General features: G+C 32.7%; 1 protein-coding gene across 2 annotated transcripts in view; it reads left to right on the forward strand.

Moving 5' to 3' along the window:
- Positions 1–230: 230 nt before the first annotated feature.
- The window catches only part of LOC140449368 (tyrosine-protein kinase-like otk), a 296,812-nt gene continuing 274,864 nt past the window's right edge, over positions 231–22,178 (forward strand). The window contains exon 1 of one of the 2 annotated variants that reach the window (XM_072542521.1): positions 231–497. In XM_072542521.1, coding sequence (XP_072398622.1) covers positions 458–497 — 40 coding nt within the window. In that variant the 5' untranslated portion in view covers positions 231–457. The remainder of the gene's footprint in view (positions 498–22,178) is intronic. The other variant, XM_072542520.1, reaches the window with a different exon arrangement.

A 22,178-nucleotide genomic window follows, 5' to 3' on the forward strand; every position in this document is an offset into this window, starting at 1 on the left:
ATTCTGTATTTAATTAACTGTTGTTAACTAATATTTTTTGTATTTTCTTCAATCTGAATTATTTTGTATTAAACTCTTCACAGCACAGCAATGTTGTGATATTTTTCATGTACTTTTGAATTTTTATTTGGCACATGTAATATTGGTTGCATATACACAAGGAAGAATATACATAATTATACGATCTGAACGTCTGTCTGGCTCGACATTTTCCGTCGAACTTTCAAACAACGGGCGCTGAACTTTGCCGGCTGCCGGCTGTGTTTTGAAATATTGAATGCCAGTTTATCGCGAACTTTAGAGCCAAAGGGACGTAGAGGAGTTCGGGCATCTTTTATTTACGTGTTTCTACAAGTCTGAAAAACTGGTTTTCGCGACTGAAATAAGATAATGTGACATAAAATAACATTAATTTTGATTTTCCTGTGTCAGTGCCGATTTTCTAATAGCTAGAAAGATGTCGAGAGTGATTTTCGCCTTGTTTATGTGTCTATTTGGTAAGTAGATTTATATGTACACTTAAGTTTACACTTTGTATTTTTGTACAAATTTTAGACTCAAATCCATTGCATTTATTGATTGTAGTTAGTATATTATAGACAGTCTCATCTTAAAAAATTTTAAAAATCTACCTGCATTCCTACCTCAACGCCAGTCACTTTGCCCTTATTAATGATACATCTTGATTTTGCCATTTTATACCTAAGCACCCAAACCTCCGTGTGAATTGAGGCCATATTAAGGCCAAACGAAATAAAAATATATTTTAATCAAATAAAATAAGAAAGAATTCTTCAAATTTTGTACAAATTTATTTAATTTAAATACAGTATATACTTAACAGTTTTACTTTTTAATACAAAAGTATGATCACGAATATTTTTAGCAGTTTCTATATTATTTTGATGTAATATCTCATTCTCATTTTAGTAATTTGTTCATTCAAAATCTTTTCAAAAACGTTAATAACTGAGTTCATCAATCTTTGTAGACATTTATAAATACTTTCTGTTGTATTAATAATTTGTTTTAATAGTTGTAAATACGAAAAATATCATGAGTCTGCTTTATACCCTTAACAAATCAACATGCTTTGTTTCTTTTCATATTGTTCAAAATTTTTCAAGCTTCCTGCGGACTTTATTTAAGTTGTTTATTATTGTATTATTTACTTAATCTTGAAAAGTATGATGTTAACACTTATTTATTTAATGAAGGGGTTTTAGAATACCAATAGTAGATATATCCGTAGCTAAGTTAGTTATTTTTCGTAGATACGAACAAAGTACAGTAATCGCGTTGCAAATTATAAGACATGGGATTCCGGAACTTTTCAAAGATCAACACGTCAACAGAACACTTTCAAAGATCGACAGGTCAACATAAGTAGATAAATTTGGTCTTTGGTCTTGATAATGCAGGTATAGTCCGCGAGACAACAACCCTTTCAATATTAGGTACTTATATAAATAAAAAAGTGGTACAGTAGGCGGTATTGTATTTTTAAAATTTAAATATGTAATACTGTAAACATTATTATCGGAGATTTTAATGCCAAAGTAGGTGAAGGGCGGACCGAAGACGTAGTCGGAAACTTTGGTTTGGACCAAAGAAATGATAGAGGAGAAATACTGGTCCAAGTTTGCCAAGAAGAAAATCTAATGATCGAAAACACCTGGTTTAAACTACCAAAAAGAAGATATACATGGAAAGCACCTAGAGATAATCAAAACCACATAATACAAGCGTTATAGAAATGGAATCAGGGCAGTTAAAACATATCCTGGAACGGACATCGGTTTCGACCACAATCCTGTTATCGGTAAAATCTCAATTAAACTGAAGAACATCAAATGCAGAGAGAAGATACAACCTAGCCTCGAAAAACTTAAAGATCCAGCAGTACAGGCAGAGATAGAGAAGATACTCAATGATACCCTCAAAGAAAAATTCAGTGAAGCACCTGCGGTAGCAGAAGAATCAGTAGACAGTATTTGGCACACTCTTAAAACAACAATCACAACTATACAAACAGAATAACTACAAGACAACACAAGAACAGAAGATATCCTAGATGGATGACAGAAGAAATCCTAGAACTGATGGACGTAAGATCTTACAAAAACCGCATTGAAGTAAAATATAAAGAAACCAGAGAATAATCCGAAACAAAATCAGGAAAGTCAAAGAAGAATGGATGAACGGCAGATGTGAGGAACTGAGGGAATTACTAAAAAAACATGATTACTTCAATGTATACAAAAAGATTAAGGAAGTCACAAATATGAAGAAAAAATTCACTACAACAACTCTAGTAGATGATAACAACCAAATAGTATCTAGCCAAGAACATTTAGGAAATGTATGGGAAAATACATCGAAGATCTGTTTGATGACGAGAGAACAGAACCACAAATGAATATAGTACAAGAAACAATACTTGATATATTAATATTGGAAGTTACAAAAGCAATCAATACGGCAAAGCCACAGACTGGCTTAGATCGACATTTATACCTATACCCAAGAAAAATAAAGCAAATAGATGCTCACAGTTCAGATTAATTAGCCTGATGAGCCATTTTATGAAAATTTTACTCAAAATTGTACATCAACGTAATCATGGGCGCCCATATATCAAAATCCAGGGGAGGGGGGCAAGTCAACTCAAATTTTTTTTTTATTTTGATCCATACAACTTAATAAAAACTAAAATAGCCGATTGCAAAAATGCAAAAATATAAACATGATTTACAAACAGTAAAGAAATACCAGAAAAGTAAAAGTAATCTTAAACAAAAAATTATTAACAACATATTTTATGGTATGACTTTATACATACAAATTTTATTATACAAAATATTTTATGTAGCAATAAAAAAATCTATTTTAAGCAAGGATGTTAAAAAATAGTAATAAAAAAAGCAGGTACTCTGAGATACGAAATGCAACACAAGCAATAGTGTAGTTTAAATAATATGTAAGTAACATAATATCTGAATTGAAAAATTTCTTTTACTAGGAAATTAAAACAAATATTCAAAACTGTACTACGTTGAAAGGGTTAGGGTAGGGTGTACACCCTTCTACTACCATGCTTAGCCGAAATTGCATAAATAGTCAAATGTGTGCAATCTTCAAATACTTCGCTGGGTGCCAACTTATTTATATTTGACATTAAAAATTTGTACTATGTTGTAAACAATTGAAGAATTTAATTAAAAATTTATTTGTTATAATTTATTATAAAAAAATTAACATTTTTTTCAGTTAGTATTGTATGTATTATAATTTATTGAAACTAATAATTTCCCAATAGAATCTAAAATGGTAAAATGTTAAACCCAACAAAACGTAAAAAGTAAACTTGATATTGAAGGCTAGTGCTCTGTATCTTGTGAAAATAAAAACTGAAGGTTTCTGGGCTTTTGTCCAAACTCATCTATTACTTTTTTAATAAAATTATTTCAATTGTTTTCTATTTTATTTCTATGAACGCTCATCATACATAGTCCATCTAATCTTTGTTCACTTATAGTGGACCTAATCCAGGTTTTAACCCTTCGAAGAGTTGAAAATGATCTTTCAATCGTGCATGTAGTGGGAGGAAGGCACAGAGAAATTTCTATAGCTTGGGCTATAGCTGGGTAAAATAGGCAATGGTCTAGTAGCTCTATCATTGAAATATCTTCTACATCTAAATTGGTTTGATTTTTCCAATAATAGAGCCACAATGATGCCTGTTCTTTTAGATTAGTAATTTTGTATAAATTATTTATGATTTCTATTATTTTGGCGAGGTCTTCTTCAGTTAATTTTATTATGTTTTTGGGATGCAAGTTATACAATAACATACCAGGATTATTGTCTTCTGAAAATCTGACACCAAGAGAACTAATTAAAGAATCTAGGTACGGAATAAATAATGACACTAAAAAAGTCTTCAGCGGAATTAACCGCATGGTTTGACCGTTGTGTTTGCTTTCTAGGAGCGATTCGTGGTTTTTTAAAGGTAATACTTAGAGATTCGGCATCATTTGTACTCTTTTCAAAAATTGTTTTAAAAGTTGTTTCCGCTTCTTGTCTGTGCTTTGTTATCATATCAAGAAATAACTGTATATGATTTTTAACTGCCAGCATATCTATTGATTTAGTTTGTAAAATGTTTACTATGGGTTCTAAGAAGGAAGAATATTTGGAAATCAAATTTAGGGAAATTATAAAAGTGGAATCAGATGTGGTACATGAAAGCTGCTGTGCTCTTGATCTTGTTGAGCAATTAAATTTGTTATCTGCTATTATTGTTTCTAAAACATTTTTGATTTCAATAAAATTTTCCGAAAATATTCGAATAGATTTGTATTTTGATGACCAGCGAGTTTCGGATAACAAAGGCATGTTTGGTGCTAATCGCCGTCTCAAATTACTATCACGAAAAAATTTGATGACATCTTTAATAATTCCCACACAATTCTGAATTTCTCTAACAGTATTTAAATCATTAACAACCAGATTTAATTTGTGTGAGGCACAAGGAAAAAATAATGCTTTGGGATGTTTTTCTCTAATTATTTTTTGAACACCACCCTCTTGACCAGCCATAGTCGCGCATCCATCAAATCCCAACCCCACCAATTTTTCCACATTTAAATCAATTTTTGAAAGAAATGTTAAAATTTCAAGTGCTATTGATTTAGCATTTAATTCATTTAATGGTACGAAACCCAAAAAATCTTCATGAATTATATTTCCGTTAAATGCTTGTTTTTCAACATATCTCACCCCAATAGATAGTTGTTCGACTCCAGATATATCTGCAGTCTCATCGGCAAGCAAGGAAAATGCGATTGTGTTTGGATGGTTTATTTTTTCGATAATTTGCCGTCGAACAACTAAGCCACATATATTTATTAGCTCATTTTGAACTCTATGTGAAGTATATTTTTTGGTATATATCATTTGAGGCATTGTTAAGGAAGTACCTACCGCATTTCTCGGTATTTCGCTAGATTAGTTTCCGGTTGTTTGCTGTTTTGACGTATTGTTGTAAGTTTCTCGCCACAATATGCGTAAATAATGTATTTTTTTTTAAATATACTTACATACATACTGATTTTTTAAATAATATTACTAATGATAGGGGGGGGGGCAACTGCCCCCTCTTGCCCCCCCCTATGGGCGCCCATTAACGTAATACAGAGAATGCGAAAGAAACCTGAGTGACAAGCAATTTGGGTTTCGTATGGGGCTTGGTACGAGGAAGGCATTATTTGGCCTCCAGATATTACTACAAAAATGCCGAGATCAACGAAAAGACGTGTTTCTCTGTTTTATCGACGTTTTTATACGAAAAAGCTTTTGATCGAGTAACACACAAAGAACTCATAGAAACCCTAACACAACACGGTATAGACCACAACACGGTGGCCCTTATTAAAAACCTATATTGGAATCAAATGACGTCGATTAAAACAGACAATCGTATGACAGCAGAAATGTCAATAAAAAGAGGAGTTTGAGAGTCACTATTGTTTAATATTATATCCCAAAAAGATCTTCCAAAATGCCCTCGAAAATATTGAAGAAGGAATAAAAATCAACGGAGAATATGTAAACAACTTAAGATACGCAGACGACACCGTCATTATTGCGGACAGTGCTGAGGGTTTGCAATGACTTTTGAATGCCATAACCAGAGAAGGGCTGAATGCAAACACAAATAATACAAAAGTATGCCAAAAGATACAATACATCCATTTTTTTCTCAATCTCATAGATTTTTATCTTCAGCGTTACTATACCATTTTGTTTTTTTTTCACGCCATTAATTGCCCTCAAGTTTATTTGACTTTACTTTTTTCTGGTATTTTATCTGTAATGGTTTTGCATTGATTAGTGAGACATTTGCTCCCGAGTCATATATTCCATCGATTTCTAACGTGTCATGTAATAGTAACTTGATTTTTATTAATGGTGGTATTAATAAAAATCCAGAGTGTTGTTGACAGTTCTTACTTGTTGATTTTTCGCAATTTTACTTTTATTTCTGAACCAGCAACTTGATTCGGGATAGAAACGTACAACTTTTCCTTCTTTTTCACAAATCTTACAAGATTTTCTTTCTTCTAATATTTTTGATTTATTTTTTTTTTCAAAATACTATTTTTACTTTTGCCCTGCTGTCTTAGTTCCTATGAAGTGTTCTTTCATTAAAGTGATCTTCAGTTTCCCGACACATTTATGGCATTACGCTGTGGATTATTAGCTGTGTCATAAAAACTATGTTATCAATCATGTTCAAATGGAGTATAGATCTCTGTATAAAATAAAAAAAAATCGTCTTCATCGCCCTACGGTATATTTAAGTAATTTCATTAATTAAAAAAACACAACGAACTCGCATTAAAGACACATTAGTCCATTAATCATAGTCCTGGACGTATAATCAAGTTAATATCGGTTTGATCATTGCTGCCTGTGGCAGAAGAAGCTGCAGGTAGACTGCAAACCATAAGAAAACCGGTTTTCCCGTTTTCTAAGGTAATGTTATATAAGAAACTTTAACTGAAATTAAAAATCGGTTCGACTTTACCTTTACGAACGACTATCGAAGAGAAATCTTGTACAGGACGTTGCAAAATATATAACATTGAGTCGTACGAGGACCATTCGATAACTGTGGCGTAACGAAAAAAATGCAAATTAATTACTACAAAAATTTTTTATTTTTATTTACAAAAATTGTATCAATGAGTATAATCGCTGTATTATTCCATCGACCGCTCGCAATTTGGAAAATTTTAAAATAGGTTAAATTCATAAGTAAGTCAACAGATTTAATAGCGAACTAACAATATAGTCATTGCTGAAAAGCTGATAAACTAGCTCATTTTTGCCACACTGTGTCCACATCTTAACCTCGGTTTCATAAATTTCTTAAGATTCCCCGTATTTCGCACTATTGCAGGTAGTTTAGCTATAGTTTATTTTTATGAACGAGAAAGTAATTAGCATAATTTTAACTGGTAGCTCCGACCACTCCATGGGCGTGCTCAAGATTAATTGAAAAATTACTTTGAATAATTGTAAAAAATAAATGAATTATTTCAGTGTTATAAAGTGTTATGTGTATGTAAACAAAAGTGACCTCTTTTATCACACACTATATTAGAACTGACTGGCCTACATTAAAAGGGGTTTTAAAAAATTCACATTTTTTTTAATTTTTAAAAATTACAAAAGAGAAAAAGAGTTTTTAAAACCGTCTAAGGTATGTTAAATAGATGAATAAAAATATTAATATAAAACTTACAGCTACTTGTTACAAATCCAAATCAGATTCAGAAGATGAACTTTCAGAACCAAGATTTATAATAACTGGCTCGATCATTTTATCAGTAATATTGTCCAGCTTCCACATTTTTTCCTCTTCTTTAATAGTGTGATTTACTGCCTTTTCCCAGTTTTCAGGTTTTACATTATTTACGGCCTCCAAAAACAACTGTTTAACATCATGAATTTTAAAAGTGGTATTTTTTCTTGAAACTTCACTCTTTATCTGTGCCCATACCAGTTCAATCGGGTTTAATTCACAATGATATGGTGGGGATCTAAGTACTGTCATTCCACGATTTTTGGCAATTTCATCAATTTCGTATTTTTTAAATTTTTCTTTATGAAGGGCACACAACGAATAAAGTTCCTTTCTTATAGATCCGGGATGGTACGTAATATTTTTTGAACTCAGCCAATTCTGCAAGTCTTTTTTTAACCACTTGGTTGTGGGCAGTCCTTCTATAAGTCTGGAGTGATAACTTGCATTATCCATTACTATTACACAGTTCTTAGGAAGAAGATCTATCATTTGTTCGAACCATTCTTGAAAGACATCAGCGTTCATGTCTTCATGGTAGTCACCGGTACGAATTGATTCAAAAGTTAATAAACCACCTTCAACAAAACCGTCTGAACTGCCAATGTGTACTATTATCAGCCTGCGTCCCTTTCCTGATGGTGGATTTAAACCAGTAGATAAGTTATTTACAAAAGCGTGCCTTTGACTTGTAACAGTTTCATCCTGCCGAAATTTATTTGGTGTATGACCCTCGTTGATCCATGTTTCATCAAGATAAAATATTTTTCTTTTTTGGTTTCTCATTTCCTTTATGGTTCTTAGAAAATGTCTTCTCCATATGACAATATCGCTTCTTTCTAATAAAATAGACTTTCTGGGATTCTTTTTCCAGCGGAAGCCTATTTCTTTTAAAAGTTTCCATAACGTACTTCGACTCATTTCTGGGTAATCCTTATCATCTCGAACTGAGACAAGAACTTTATCCAATGTTGGAAATTCTTGTCTAAAGAAGAATTCATGCACTTTCCGTCGAAGTCCTTCTTTAAAATGATATTCTATTTGAAATTTTGGTTTCCCTGGAGCATTACGTGGCATTTAAAAACTACCACATTTCTCTTCTTTAATAACTCTGTAAATCGTAGATTTCCCAACACCAAGTGTACTGCTAACTAACTCAACGGTCTCATCAACACTTTCACATAAACGTTTGTCTGTAAATGATTTAAAACAATTAAATATTAATGTTTTATCATTAACCTGTTAGAGGACCAATTTTTCGGCGTTTACACGGCACTTCCAAATTTTCCATAACACTAGTATACACAATAAACTGCACCTTGCAACTGAAGTACCTACTTTTAGTGAACTGTTAAGAATTTTGAATACGCCACTTGGACCTTCCTATATACAAAATGGAAAAACCCACTATCACATTTTCTGTGGAATAAGTTTAGAAGGTAATTATCTAGTCAATTACTGTCGTAGATTCCTGGAATTAAAGAATTAAATGTTTGATTGTTGAAACACTTACTTCGTGGAATGCACTCATTTCAGATAAAATAAAACGTTTTATTTTATCTAAAGAATTAAACTTTATTTTGCAAATAGGCAAAGAATTAAACTTTATTTTGCAAATAGATAAAATAAAACGTTTTATTTTATCTAAAGAATTAAACTTTATTTTGCAAATAGGTAGGTACTTATTAAACTTTTATTGGTTATATATAACCAATAAAATAAACATCTTACATTTCTTGCAAATTCATTAGTACCTGTTAACCTCCATCACTCCGACACTGGCAACCTTATTTAGGGATTAGTAACCGTCACAACTATTGTATTCTATTCTGCTCCAACCTTTATACCTGGTGGTCATACTCAATTTAAAATTGTTTTCCTATATACTTCTGTAAACTTGTTGACAAATATCTGTTTTTCATTGAGTCACCCGTATCAACAGTTTAGGGATTTGCATACATAATTTATTGTTTTATTACTCTCTCATACATAAAAATACACTATAGCTGGTTATTCCTTTACCTTTATCATCATACTCCATGATTTTTTCATCTTCCTCTAGCGATAATCTTTTGTAAATAACTCTTTTGAAAGTTTTCTCTTTCACTCCACTACATGAATTTGATGCCTTGACCCATTCTCTCTTTGGTGGAAACGTTTCATTGTCTCAATAATATGATCTATTGGTAAAGAAATTTTCATCGTCAGATCTTAGGGCTGACGTATTGGAATGAACATTAGCATTATCGAGAAAAAAGCGCCTTTTGTGGCAACTTTTCACTCATTTAAATAACACTTTACTTCAGGAATGAATTTTTATGGAACCAAGTAATCCAGACAGCTTGCTGGTTGTAATAGTGAAATCTGAACTGGAAGACTATGCGTTTTATGTTTTTAAACGCGCGAGGATTTTTTGATTTTCCAATCTCATAATCACAGTCATTTTAAGGCTATGGCTGTCAGACGCATTGACACAATACAATACTGATATACGGTCTTTACTTTTTTTATATCCCAGTGCACTTATCTCATTATTTGCAATTAAGGTTTTTGTAGGTATTGCTCGCCAATATAACACTGTTTCGTCAGCGTTATAAATTTGAGAAAGTTTTAGATTATTTTCTGTAAATACGGTCTTCATAGCAAAATTCCTACATAGCTTCTTCCTTGATCACTGAGCATTTCCCCTTGAATGGTAAGCTCACGAATCCTGTAACGTTTTTTAAACCGATGTAACAAACCAGTGGATGTATTGAAGGATTCTTTGATTATTAAGTGTTCGTGAAAAATCTCCGCCCAGTGGCGGCCGGTCAGGTTCGGCGGTACTGCCGACCCACACATTTATAGATATAGATTTTTTTAATATTTAATTTAATTAGTATTTCAATAATTAATTATAACGGGTAAGAAGTTGATGTCATTTGTTTCTTTTAATTAAAAAAAAACTATTGAAATAAAACTATTGCACCGCAAGCTTTATTTACTCATCATCATGCTGATATAATAATTTAGTTTTGCAGGATACATGTAAAAAAATTAATTTTCGTAATGATAATAATTTTCAATATATATGCAGTGACGTTTTGGATTCACGTGATATTTCCGAAATCCACAAAAAAAAAACAGAGGCATGACACAAACACAGATCTCGAAAAACGAATACATTTTGAAATATTGGAACTATTATTATGCAAATAGATACTCGTTTTTCAAATTTTGAAAATTTGCAAATTTTTGACCTTTTTTACAATTCAAAATTTAAAAGTTACGCCAAGACATCTATTAGAAAAGTTAATTAAAAATTATCCATCATTATTTAGTAAAATGAAAGTAGAAAATGAATTAAAAGTTTTATATGCTTATCCAAATATTTTCAGAAGGTGGGGATAAGATGATATGTATAATTTTATATACTGCAATTCTCTCACAACAAACTGTTATCGAAATCAATAAATTATTGTCATTAATTCTCTCATCACCATCAACTTCTGCCTCAACCGAACAGGATTTATCTTGCCTCAAAAGAATCAACGTATTGTCGAAACACCATAAAACAAGATAGAATGTCAAGCTTGGCTCAACTGTCAATAGTAAAAAACTTTTAATCTGTCCAAAACTCTAATAACTTTTACAATGACGTTATAACCCATTTTGCTACTTCCAAACAACGTAGACTAGAGTTAATTTATAAACATCTTTAGGTTCTAAATTTATAGAAAAAAAAAACAAACAGAAAAAAAAACAAAGAATCTCCTATGATGATTGAAGCCTTTATTAGACGGCATACCTATCTGAAGAGACAAAAAACCTTGCCGACCCTGTCTCTAAAGCCAGGCGCCGTCACTGTCTCCGCCTTAGTACACACTGGTCCAGAAATTGGAACACCCTCCGATATTTTCAGTAGAAACCACTTCAGAGTTGATGAAAAAAAAATTTTTTTTTAATAATTATGATATATTTAAGTGAGCCATGTGCATAGGCCACCAAATATACTCTGAATAAGTGACAGACAGTTAAATAATAGTTACGAATATAAAGTGGGGTTATTTATTAATTTAAGGTGGTTAATTGACATATAAGTTTATATTCTGATCTGAAAAGCCTAAATGTCAATAAAATTCTCGATAGAAAAGTAAAGAATTCTCTAGAACACGGAAGTTAACCCTGTTTGCGAAATAGAGTATTCGAGAAAATTCATATATTTAGGAAAGAGAACAATTCGAATATGATTTCTTTCCAGATGATTCTGGAACATTGAAAAGATATAAATACTCGGTGATTTGGAAAAAAGGGGACAGTTAGTAAGTGAGACACAGTTAGTAAGCAGTCGGTATAAAGTCAATATAAAGTCAGTCAGTCAGTCAGTAAGCAGTCAGTATATAGTTAGTCAGTTGGGGAGATTTTCAAGATAGTAAAGTCAGTATGAAGTCAGTATAAAGTCATTAAGTTAGTAGGTCATTAGTCAGTCAGGATTAGGAAGAAAGAATAAAGTATGCAATAATCAGTGATTTAGTAATAAAATTTGATAGTATTGGAAAGTATATTAGAAGAATATTGATTGGAGATTAGTAGAAATCAAATTATAATGGTTATATGGTGATTGGATATTGGTGTATTAAAAAGAAGAATAAATATAAATGCTGTTAAGAGGAAAAATATTCTAAATTGGTGGAAGCTGATAATTAAAACATTGTGGAGTATTTGGCAAGGCAAGTTTACAAAAGAAAGATAACCGAGGCTGAGAACGAAGACATTGAGTAATGATTAAAATCTTTATTTTGGAGAACAGTTTCATTTAGGCATTCAGTGACAGAAAGGTACACAATTTTGTTAATATAATTTAGTTAGTGTCATAACAATTTCAATTTTAAAGATAGTTTGTTTAAAATTTACATTGTCTATATAATTTAATTAGTTTCATAAGAATTTCAATTTAAAGATAGTTTATTTTAAATTTACATTGGCTATGTTAGATATATATGTGTGTTTCATAATAGATATAATAAAGATAATTTCAAAAAGTGCTTACAAACTAATTCTTTGAGAACCGCGATAAAAACCCTATATATATATATATATATATATATATATATATATATATATATATATATATATATATATATATTGTTATGATGTATTGTTTTGTTTGAATGATGAGCAATGAGTATTTTTAATAATATAATATATAGGGTTTTTATCGCGGTTCTCAAAGAATTAGTTTGTAAGTACTTTTTTAAATTATCTTTATTATAACTATTATGAAACACACATATATATCTAACCTAGCCAATGTAAATTTAAAATAAACTATCTTTAAATTGATATTCTTATAAAACTAATTAAATTCTATAGACAATGTAAAATTTAAACAAACTATCTTCAAAATTGAAACTGTTATGACACTAACTAAATTATATTAACAAAATTTTGTACCTTTCTTTCACTGAATGCCTAAATGAACTGTTTTCCACTATATAGATTCTAATCACCACTGAATGTCTTCGTACTTCGGTTATCCTTGTTTTTGTGAAATTACTTTTTCCAATTATCAGCTTCTACCAATTTAAGATATATTTTTCTTCACCAGCATTTATAAACCACCAAGCAAACCAGCAAAACAGCATTTATATTTATTCTTCTTTTCAATATTCCAATATCCAATTATTATAAGTTGATTTATACTAATCTCCAATCATAATATAATTTTAATTTCTTCCAATATACTTTTTTTTAATCTTCAATAATTATTTGTGTATAATTATAAATGTGCATTAAAATATATGCATAATTTTTAATCTTCATTTAACTCACTATATTAAACAATTGGACTATTTGTAACTGATTCACTGACTCCAACTAACTTTCATATTTCTTACTAAACTTTTCTGACTGACTTCTTGAAAATTCTGAACAATTTACTTCACTAACTAAATGTGTCTACTAACTTTCATAATAAACTGGCCTCACAGTAACTGTAACTCATAACTGATCGATTCCAATCCAAATCACCGGGTATTTATATCTTTTTTTCTGTTCTAGAATCATCTGGCAATAAATCATGTTCCATTTGTTCTATTAAATACATGTCTGAATTTTCTGGAACAAACCATTTCGCAAACATGGCCATCTCCGGTGATCCAGAGAATTCCATTCTTTTCTATTAATAATTTTGTTGACATTTAGGCTTTTCAGATCAGAATACACATTTAAATCATTAAATATATATAAATTAAACATTTTAAACTAACATTATTATTATAACCCCACTTTATATTCGTATTATGATTAATTTCTGTCTGTCAATTTACTGTATAGTTGGTTGCCTATGCACATGGCTCACTTAAATATATTTACAACATTAAAATACAACTTTTTACAATTATTATATGCTAATTTCTTAAAAATGCCCTCACATAAATAATTTTTATTAAATTCTCTAGTATATAACTTATTTAAAATAATCAAATACTTTTTTATATCTAATATTATGTAGTATATAACTTATAAATTATTTTCTATAAACCCCAATCGTCACAATATATATATATATATATATATATATATATATATATATATATATATATATATATATATATATATATATAAACATTCGTATAGAATATATATTCGTCTCGGTTAGTTCACTCCTTACAATGAAAAGAGCATGTCCACAGTTCAAAGTAAAACTCCCAGACAAAAACAATAAAAGCTGCGGTAGTCATTTGGGCACTTTTAATTGGATAAGAGATAAAGCAAACTCAGTCGGCTGTTTTTTTAATTAATTTCTTTTTTCTTTAAAAGACATCCTCCTCGAATATAATAACTTGGAAGATGGGTCTTAATTATTCATAGGTGTGCAGCAACTTTTATGGCGTGACTAATGTTGTCTCATTCGCCTTCTCGTCGTCTTCATCTTCACGGTTTTATTAAAATGCGGTGAGTTTTTTTTTTGTCCGTTTATGCGGGTACGAGAATATGTACACGGTTGCTTATAGCGCAGTATATAGATAGCGAAAAAAATATTTCCGCACGTAGAAATGAGAAGAACGACAAATTATTTTAATTGAAAGAAGTAACCATCGACATTATCTATCTACAGAGTGTTGCTTTCTAAGTAGTCAATTAATATATCCAATTTTTAATTTTTTAGTCCGTATTTAAATTGTTCCATACAAAAGTATCTCTGATACATTAGCGAACAAAATATTTCTCACATACAAAGTAAAAGAGGGATTAAAATTATCTTCAACACGTTTTCGGTCCAGTGGACCATCATCAGTGAAAAATATTTAAAGTAGTTGAAACCAGTGGCGACTCGTATCACTTTTAGAAAGTAGTGCCAGAATTCGGAAAACTGCCTAAATTTTTAGTGACTTCTTCTTCTTTGTGTGTCGTGCTTGTATTCAAATATGGCTATCGTCATATTGACAAGCTGATGAAATGATTCTCGGTCGGCAGCTAGATGAAACAGTTCCTCGACCGTTCGACCTGTCCATTGTCTAATGTTACGCAGCCAGGACAGTTGTTTTCTTCCGACCCAACGTTTTCCTTCGATTTTGCCCTGAATGATTAACCGGAGTAAGCGACATTTAGGTCCTCTCATTATATGACCGAAGTATTGGACCTTTCTCATTTTGATGATGTTGATCAATTCTCGCTCTTTGTGCACGGTCTCTAGCACGCGTTCGTTAGATATGTGTGCTGTCCACGGGATTCTGAGCATGCGACGGTAACACCATAACTCAAACTCTTCTAATTTGTTAAGATTTTTTATTTTTGTTGTCCAGATTTCTCATCCATAGAACAAAGTGGACCAGACGTAGCACTTCAATACTCTTAGACGTGTGGTCAACGACAGACTTCTACTGCATAATACAGAACGCCAGTTAATAAAGTTTTTCCGTGCGAGTTCTATTCTGGTCGAAATTTCCTCGTCACTTTCAACCCTGCAGTCAATCCAGCTACCCAGATATCTGAAGTGTTCCACCCTTTCCAGGATTTTGTTATCTAATCTTAGTACTGAGTCTTCGATATTAATTTTTCCGACCACCATTCATTGTGTTTTTTGCGTTCATCATTATCATTATCCGTTTGTCTCTGTGACATGTTTATTTCTTCTTGAATGTTATCAATAATGACGTCCATTTGCTCCCTTATACCTTGAATTGCTGCTTCAAAAAAAATTTTCCAAATCTTTTTTCACTTTAACAGAACCAGTGCATACTTTTTGAAATTGATGAAAAATACTTTCAACCAAAATACAAAATGTTTATCAATGAGTTTTAATTTATAACCATTTGCTTGATTAATGGATGACAAATCACGTGAAGTACTTTGTATAATGTCCATAATTGCAATGAGGTTTTTTCTATTTTCATGAACAGTATGTAAGTGATTGAAAATTCCAACGTATTTGAGAAGATTTTGGCAACCTGCGATTAACCACCTCATCCAAAATTTTTGTTCTTTTAGGAGACGAGGAAAAGAATGAGCAAAAATCAGATAAATTAGAAAAAATATCCTAGTCTGCTTATTGATAGAACATGCACTTTTGGTTAATATTAATAATTAAATTCGTTTGGTGTGCATAGCAATGAACGTAATTTGCAAGAGGATATATTCCCTTAATAATTTTTTGCACACCATGTAATCCACCACTCATAACAGATGCGCGAATTATTTCTCATTCATAATCTAATGCCAAGATATAAAATGTTTGTTTCCTTATTATACAATTTTAATTTTAGTTTCATAAAAGCACTTCTCATTTGTAATTTAATATCAAAACATAAAATGTTTATTGCTTTTCCGAGACGATGTAATTCTTCTAGAATCTTTTAATAACTTTTTGTTCGTTACAAAATAAAGGTTAGCTTTGTTTTAAATTTTTCATTTTATTTCCTTGTCTGAACTCGTTTCATTACGAGGGTAAATAACGGATGGCGCAAAATTCATTTTAATTTTAAAGATAATACAAATAGATTGTATATGAATTTGAAAGAACCACACCCAATTTTCTTTCGACACGAGCGAAGGGTCTAGAATATCTATGTAGGCAATACTATACAGGGTACTTTTAGAAAGTTGTACATGTGGAATCTTTTTGATAAATCAGTATATTCTATTTATGGTAAATATGTAGTTTGCCTACGATACAGTGTCATTACAATATTACAACGGGAACGACAATAAACGAAAAGAGGCTCAAATTACATCTATTGCAGGAAGAATCAATAAAAGATTTATACAAAAGAAGACTAGACCAAAAACTAGAAGAATTCAGATATGACACGTTAGATGAAATGCATGAACACATAAAAACGTGCCTGATTTCAGCGGCCTTAGAAGCTCTTGGAGAAGACGACCAAAGGAACACCCATCAGAATATCAAATTAAGGGAAGACACATTGAAATGCATAAAAGAAAAGAAAAAACTACACATAAAATACCTAAACACCAAAAAACAGGAAGACTTAGACCTATATAGAGCGAAAAACACAGAGGTAAAGAAAAGAGTAACAAATGAAAAGAACGAACGATGGGAACAAGCATGCACAGAGATAGAACGACATATCGGAGGAACGAGAAATTCAGAATCATGGCGAATATTAAAAGCACTTCAACGAAATACGACAGAGAAAACCCAGATCGGCAAAATTAGTGAAAACGAGTGGCAAGAATACTACGTAGAACTACTTACAGAAAACCGTCCCCAATTTCAGGAAGTGAATATAGAACATGCAGGAAATGGGGCATACGACCAGATAGAAATAAGCCTGGCAGAAGTTAAGAGAGCAATCAAGACATTGAAGAACAAAAAAGCCAAAGGACCCGGAGGAATACCAAACGAACTAATTAAAAACGGAACGGAAAAGTTATTCCGCATGCTACATAGAATGTTCGAAAGAGGACTAAATGGAAAAGAAATACCTGCGGAATGAACACAAGCATACATCACATCCATACATAAGAAAGGAAACAGGAAAAAATGTGAAAACTATAGAGGAATTAGTATAATATCGTCGGTAGGTAGACTTTACGGGAAAATTATTAAGGAAAAACTAGAAACTGAAATAATAGGAAAAATTGGAGAAGACCAAGCAGGGTTCACATTGCAATGAGTGCGTGCCCTCCAAATACTAAGACCTGGCAGGACCCTGGGCTACCTATCTCTCGACATACGCCCGTAGCGAAACCTCTGCCCCTACGAGTCCGACACCAAAGTGAAGGTGCCATGGGGCGCGTACCAAAGACGTCCCGTGGGTCCCCCTGTGGGTGTACCCCGTAGGGTTACCACGACACGTTTAGCACACGCAACCCGCGGAGGCTCCACCTTCCCCGTAGTACCTGTGTTGTGAGTACCTTGCCTACCCGTTACTCCCACACCACGGGCGGGTAGGTTCGGCAGGCGGAGGAATTTCCACCTCACACGTAGACAGGTCGCCGCCGAGGATCTCTCCTCTACGACTCTTGGATCTCCCGGTGGGTACGTGCCGGGCCACCTACACCACTCCTGACCGCCGTCAGGAGCGGTATATCCACACCCCTCCTGACCGAGGTCAGGAGAGGTATTTACGGGCCCAGCTCGTTCAACCTCACCAGGCTCTTTTGGAATGGGAGTAGAGTGGTCCCACGAGTAGTCTCGTCTCGGATACTAGGAATGTAGACCGGTGACCGTGTCGCCGAAGCGACCGTGTGCGTTTCTACCAACCCGACACCTCAAACGACGGCTCTCCACCTCCCTATTCCTACCCATTAGTCGCCTCTTACGACAGGCAGGGCTTTCTGACCCCGGCCGTATTCTTATCTCCGCGAGCCGGACGGAGAAGCAGGGTTCACAGTAGGAAAATCATGCCTAGATCATACGTACACATTAGAACAACTGATAGAGAAGAAAATGGCAAAAGGTAGACCGGTCCATCTGGCCTTTGTTGATCTAAAGAAAGCATATGACTCAATACCTAGAGTCAAATTATGGGAAGCAATGAATGATCTCGGAATCCGACAAACACTAATAAAAGCAGTTAAAGCACTATACAAAGAAAACAAAGTAGCTATTAAATGTGGAAATAAAGCCTACAATCCATTTAAGACGACAAAAGGACTTCTACAAGGCTGTGCTACGTCCCCTACTCTGTTTAAAATATTCTTGGAAAAGACACTCAAACCATGGAGGAGAAAGTGCGAAGGAATGGGCATACCAGTAAGAGACGTATACCTATACACCTTAAGTTTTGCCGACGATCAAGTAGTCATCGCACAAGATGAAGAAGATCTCAGCTTTATGCTCAGAAAACTAGAAGAAGAATATAAAAACAACGGAATGGAAATAAACTTAGAGAAAACCGAATACCTAACAACAGAAAACAAGGATATGAGAAACCTAGCGATAGACGAGGGAAGACAAATACATGGAACAGATAAATTCAAGTATTTAGGAACCACAATATCGAACCAGGGAACAACAGAAGAAGATATGAACAACAGACTGAGACAAACAAGAAACTGTATAAGACAACTAAACTCAGTGTTGTGGGATAAGAACATTACGATAAAGACAAAAAAGAGAATATATAATACCCTGACAAGAAGTATCCTGACATATGGGTCCGAAAACTGGACAATAAACAAGAGAAATAGAGGTAGAATAAGAGCAGTAGAAATGGAGTTCCTGAGGAGAAGCTGTAGACTTACAAAAAGAGACAGAATTGAAAACGCAGAGATTAAGCGGAGAATGGGAGTGCAATCAGACATAATCGACTATATAGAGGAGAAGAGACTATTCTGGTACGGCCACGTCAGAAGAGCGGACAGAGGACGCTGGATAAACAAAATCACAGAATGGAGCCCGATTGGAAGAAGAAAGAGAGGAAGACCCCGAAGGTCATTCAGAGATGAAATCGACGAGGCTATGGAGAAAAGAACCCTGCGAGATGGAGACTGGAATGACAGGGAAAATTGGAGAAAACGGTTGAGTGAAGGAAGACAGTGAAAACTGTGGAAATCCTTAGTAGTAGTAGTACAATATTAAAATTAACCATGATTTTCATGTAATATAAGAATTTCTAGACTTGTTTCCGGTCTGACTGAACCTAAAACGTTTTGAAGACTTGGTAATTCTTTTGGATAAATTTTAAAGTATTTTTTAATAAAATATATCATTATATACAAGAATTTTTTCCTTCTATTTAAGTTTTTTTCATTCTCAAATATTATTTAATGGCAGGAAACGAAGATATAGCTGAATGTAAGGACTGAAAAGTAATATTTAGGAAGAATATAAACCATGAACTTACAGTTGATATTAGTACTGCAAGAAATGAAAATTTAACGATAAAAACACCTGATTATTCAAATTGTAAAGTAAAAGTTCCAAGGAACTGAAAACTTAAACTTTGGATTTTTTTATAGAGGAATAATTTGATACGAAATAAAAGATGAAAGATGTCATATAATAATTGACTTCCAGATTGAGTATATCAATGCTCGTATGCAAAAAATAACAAATCAAGTAACTTCACTTTTTATACACTTTGTAGATGTTCTGAAAAATATTACAATTTTTTTCTAATTAGTCCGAGACTACAATAATTTCATATAATCGCAAAGAAGCTTTCCTCCTACTGAATTGTGGTCAGTTTTTACGTTACAAAAGCACAAGGTACTATCACGGCCATTTCAATGAATTTCCGAATTCGCCACAGCAATTACACCTCCTTTTTTCTTCTTCTTCCACGCTGTCGTTGCAAGGAACGAAGCAAAAACAAAAAACGACCATCAATAAAACCTCCATCCAGCTCAAGAATAATTATGTTACATTCCGGAACAAATCGTTGTATATGAGCCCATCACGGGGATTTCGAAGAGCTGCATCGGCATTAAATTCATACCAAGAAATAAAGCTTTTGTATACCCTTCAGTGCCGTAACTAACGTACTGTGGATCTTTGTCGGTAGTCGCCTAACAGGACCGGCTTGTACAAATTTCTATTTGTGTGTATTATAGCAAGTAGTTCGATCAGAACCGAGAAGTAATTCTCGTTATCGTGGGCTATAAGGTAAAGATCGATAAAAACATAATCTCTGAGTGCTTGATTGCTTCTTCTGTGGTCAAAACCAATCTAAAAAAAAATAGTAAAAAGTATGTAAAAATAAACGTTGTAGATTAAAATGAATCATTCAACATCATCATCACCATCCAACCTCAAAAGTACACAGCTGAACATAGGCCTCTTCCTCGTATTTTAAACTCCTCAATTTTCATTTATTGTTCAGTCGTTTCTTTCTTCATAATTTCTAAATATCCTTTTATTTCATTTTCATACCTTTCTATACGTTTTCCCATTTTTCTCTTGTTCTCTTTTATCATTTATTTTGTTTCTTGTTGATGTTCTTTCATGGTTTGCTTTGTTTCCTGTTGATTTTTTTCCATTACTGGTTTTATCTCTAGTTGATTTTTCTCCATTTTTTTCTATTGCTTGTTTATTGTTTTGTTCTATTGCTTCTGATTGTAATTGCATAAGTTGTAAAATCTTCTCTATTCCCGATTTCTCCTGATTTTCTGTTTCCATAATTGTTATTTCTAAAATTTCTTCTTGTTCTAAATTTTTTTCTGGTCTTTGGTTTTCTTTGCTTTTATTCTTTGTCCCATACATTTCGTTTTTTCTTTCTACTTCTTCTTCCCGCAAATCAACAATTTGTTTCCTATGAGATTCGTTTCCCCGCCAAATGATAAGCCTATTTTAAAATTTTTTGAAATGTTCTATTTGTTGCCAATACGAAAAATTGTTCACTCGCACAAATGTTATATCAGAATTTAAATATGTTAAAAAAATATATCAGAATTAACTTCAGATTAATAGAAAAATTGCAAACATCTGTATTTATTTCCAAATGGTCTCTACTTCCAAATACAAACATGATACTTTGGATTGTCTGTCACGTTGGAGCCAGTTATTATGAAAGGCAAATTTATTCGATTTTGAATTGTACTACAATGGTTCAAATAGCTTACCTTAACTCAATCTTACTCAGGCTCTGTTTTCGTGGTTCAGTATCTCTGCTGTTGTATTTGCAAGAAAAAGGACCATGAGGAATAATAAAACACATAAATATCCAAAATAAATTTCTTCAATATATTGTATAAATAAAAAAAAATCAATAGAAAACGTCATATGTAAAATTCCTCGATATAACATCAGCAACAAATTTCATATACCTATAAAATAGATAAAATTTTCTAATGGTTTCAAAATTATGACATATAAATTAAGAGAAAATCAAAACATACAAATCACATATCCCCATTTTTTGCGCAATTCTCATCCAGTTTTTATTTTTTCTTCTTAAATCGTCGGCCCATCGTGTAGGTTGTCGACCGATGCTCTTCTTATCTTCCCAAAATGTTTGAGCTGAGTTAGTTTTATTTCGAAGATCGTTTATTATGGACCAAGTCTCTCTTGCAACATTTTTAGAGATTCCCAGACGATTCTGATAGTACATTTTTTTAGCTGTTTTGATAAGTTTTAGATAGGTTTCTCCGAACTTGGAGATATATTCAGTGACAAAGACGTTGGTAGTAAATTTCTTGATGTATAGTAGTGACTGCATATTCTTGGCTGAGATGCGGATACCTTTGGTAGTCCAGGGTTTGTGATGTTTTTTATTGAAAAGACAGACAAGCCCATTTAAGAAATCCCTTCAATTATAATCCACGTAGACAGAGGGAAAGTGCCATCCAGAAGTCAAACACAAATTTTGGAATGTTTCTCTCTACAGCGTGGGCTATTATTTGAATATTTTTTGAT

Source organism: Diabrotica undecimpunctata, chromosome 9 (assembly GCF_040954645.1).
Source record: "Diabrotica undecimpunctata isolate CICGRU chromosome 9, icDiaUnde3, whole genome shotgun sequence".
Taxonomy (NCBI): domain Eukaryota; kingdom Metazoa; phylum Arthropoda; class Insecta; order Coleoptera; family Chrysomelidae; genus Diabrotica; species Diabrotica undecimpunctata.